This window comes from Protobothrops mucrosquamatus, unplaced genomic scaffold (assembly GCF_001527695.2).
Source record: "Protobothrops mucrosquamatus isolate PMUCROS unplaced genomic scaffold, P.Mucros_1.0 scaffold12705, whole genome shotgun sequence".
NCBI classification, from domain to species: domain Eukaryota; kingdom Metazoa; phylum Chordata; class Lepidosauria; order Squamata; family Viperidae; genus Protobothrops; species Protobothrops mucrosquamatus.
Genome location: NW_015398480.1, coordinates 1 through 2360, shown reverse-complemented (window position 1 = coordinate 2360; position 2360 = coordinate 1). Strand labels below are relative to the sequence as shown.

General features: G+C 45.6%; 1 protein-coding gene across 1 annotated transcript; it reads left to right on the top strand.

The window, feature by feature from the left end:
* Nucleotides 1-9: 9 nt before the first annotated feature.
* LOC107301434 (phosphatidylinositol 4-kinase alpha-like) lies at nt 10-1813 on the top strand (the record flags this gene model as incomplete). Its single annotated transcript, XM_015830659.1, has 3 exons — nt 10-65; nt 243-338; nt 1630-1813. Coding segments are annotated over exons 1-3 (324 nt in total), but the record flags the coding sequence as incomplete, so codon positions are not given.
* Nucleotides 1814-2360: the final 547 nt, after the last annotated feature.

The following is a 2360-nucleotide window of genomic DNA, read 5'->3' as shown; positions in this document are numbered from 1 at the left end:
GGAAAGAAAAACGAATCCTCCATGTACGAACAGCTCCGGGACGTTGCCATTGATAACATCTGCAGGTAGGTTTTCATCTCAGGTATGCAAAGAGGTGGTCCTCTCAACCGGTTGAAAAGCCAACCGTGGCTCTTCGCGAAGAGCAGATTTTTGCCAAAGTCAAAAACTTGAGGACTACCTGCATGGATTTCTCAAGAGAATTTGAAGGCCTGAACCTTTTGGTCAAATTATATATCTTGCAGGTGTTTGAAAGCCGGCCTGACCATCGATCCTGTCATCGTCGAAGCCTTCTTAGCCAGTTTATCTAACCGTCTCTACATTTCCCAGGAAAGCGATAAGTAAGTCACTTTAATGCTGCCACGTGGTCTCACAGCGTTGGAAGGGACCTTGGAGGTCTTCTAGTCCAACCCCCCTGTTCAAGCAGGAGATCCCTACTTCCTTCCTCAAGGCCTCATTTGGGGGGGGGGGGTCACCTCTTTCCTTAAAAGATACAAAATCAGCTGGTTTCAGCGCAGATCCTTTGAAAAACCTGGAATTGGGTATTTTTTGCTGGATAGTTCTGCAACCTAAAAGTTTGTCCTTCCTGTCAAAAGAGGACATGTGTACATATGAGTATCTTAGGATGTCAAAAACGCCTCAGTCTGGCAATAAAATTGTTCCATTTTCTCTCCTCTCTGCTCTTCAGCAGCAGTTGAGCGGACTCCAAAAATAAATTATCTGAAGTGGAAGCAATTTGAGGTTTTCTAGGGATGTTCTGGAGACAAACCTGTTTTGGACCAAAACATTTCAGACTGCTTCTGCTTCCCGAAAGTCAAGTCTCCCCTGAATTGGCATGGTCTGGGAGCACATTCGGCACGATCCAGAAGAAAATAGAAGTGAAGCTTTCTGGAATATTCCATTGCTAGGTGAACACATTTTTCACAAATATTTCATTACACAAATTAGATACACATACATCATCAGTGCTGGACTGTTGATGTTACTTAGTTTGGGTCATGAAATGTTTGCAAGAAAACAACTAAGCTCAGAGAACACCCAGGACCCCACAGTCCTTCCTTCCTTCCTTCCTTCCTTCCTTCCTTCCTTCCTTCCTTCCTTCCTTCCTTCCTTCCTTCCTTCCTTCCTTCCTTCAGCTCTCCCTCCCTCCTTCCCTCCCCTCCCTGCTCCTCTCCATACATTCCACTCCCTTCTAGCTCTGATGATGTTACCTAGTTTGGGTCATGAAACATTTGCAAGAAAACAAGCAAGCTCAGAGAACACCAAGGACCCCCCACTCCTCTCCACGTACATCACTCCTTTGTAGCACTGATGATGTTTACCTGGTTGGGTAATAAAACGTCTGCAAGCAAATGACCAAATTTAGCACTGAGGACCCCACAGTTCTCCTTCTCCTCCTCCTCCTCCTCCTCCTCCTCCTCCTCCTCCTCCTCCTCTCCCCAGACCCCACTTCCTTCTAGCACTGGTGATGTTACCTAGTGGGATCATGAAACATCTGCAAGAAAAGCTCAGAGAGCATCAAAGACCTCTTACTTCAACCTTGAGCTACAAATGTTCCACTTTATTGATCAGTTTTTTACATTGACACGCATACAGTTTTTTGCAAATTGTGTGCCGTGTTGTTTTCTTCAGGGAAGCCCACCTGATTCCAGACCACACAATCCGTGCGCTGGGCCACATAGCAGTGGCTCTGAGAGACACCCCCAAAGTGATGGAACCCATTCTCCAGATTTTGCAGCAGAAGTTCTGCCAGCCGCCGTCTCCTCTCGACGTGCTCATCATCGACCAGCTGGGCTGCTTAGTTATCACCGGAAATGTAAGGGTGTGTCAATTGCCTGGGAAGCTGTCAATTCCAATGGTCCTTCCGGGCGGTTGATTGTCAGTGTCTGTTGAAGGCTGATCAGCTCCTTATTGCAATGGGTAGTTGCTTCATTTATCTTTGTGTGGTGTTTGTAGTTGGAATATAGTCTGGAGTCCCAGGAAGAAAGGGGTAGGAAAAGGGGTAACAGAACCTGGAGGAGCCATTAAAAGAGGAATCAGACTGGAATCCCTATGTAGCCACAAGCTTCTAGACATCTTTTAAGAGATCATGTTAGAGATTCATTTTCCATGAATAGGGTAGGGTAGGGTAGGGTAGGGTAGAGTAGAATAGAATAGAATAGAATAGAATAGAATAGAATAGAATAGAATAGAATAGAATAGAATAGAATTGGAAGGGACCTTGGAGGTCTTCTAGTCCAGCCCCCTGCTCAAGCAGGAGGACCTATACCATCTCAGACAGGTGAATGTCTAGTCTCTTCTTAAAGGTCTCCAGTGATGGAGCACCATCACAGCATAATGTCAGGATTAATGCTTTGATTTGT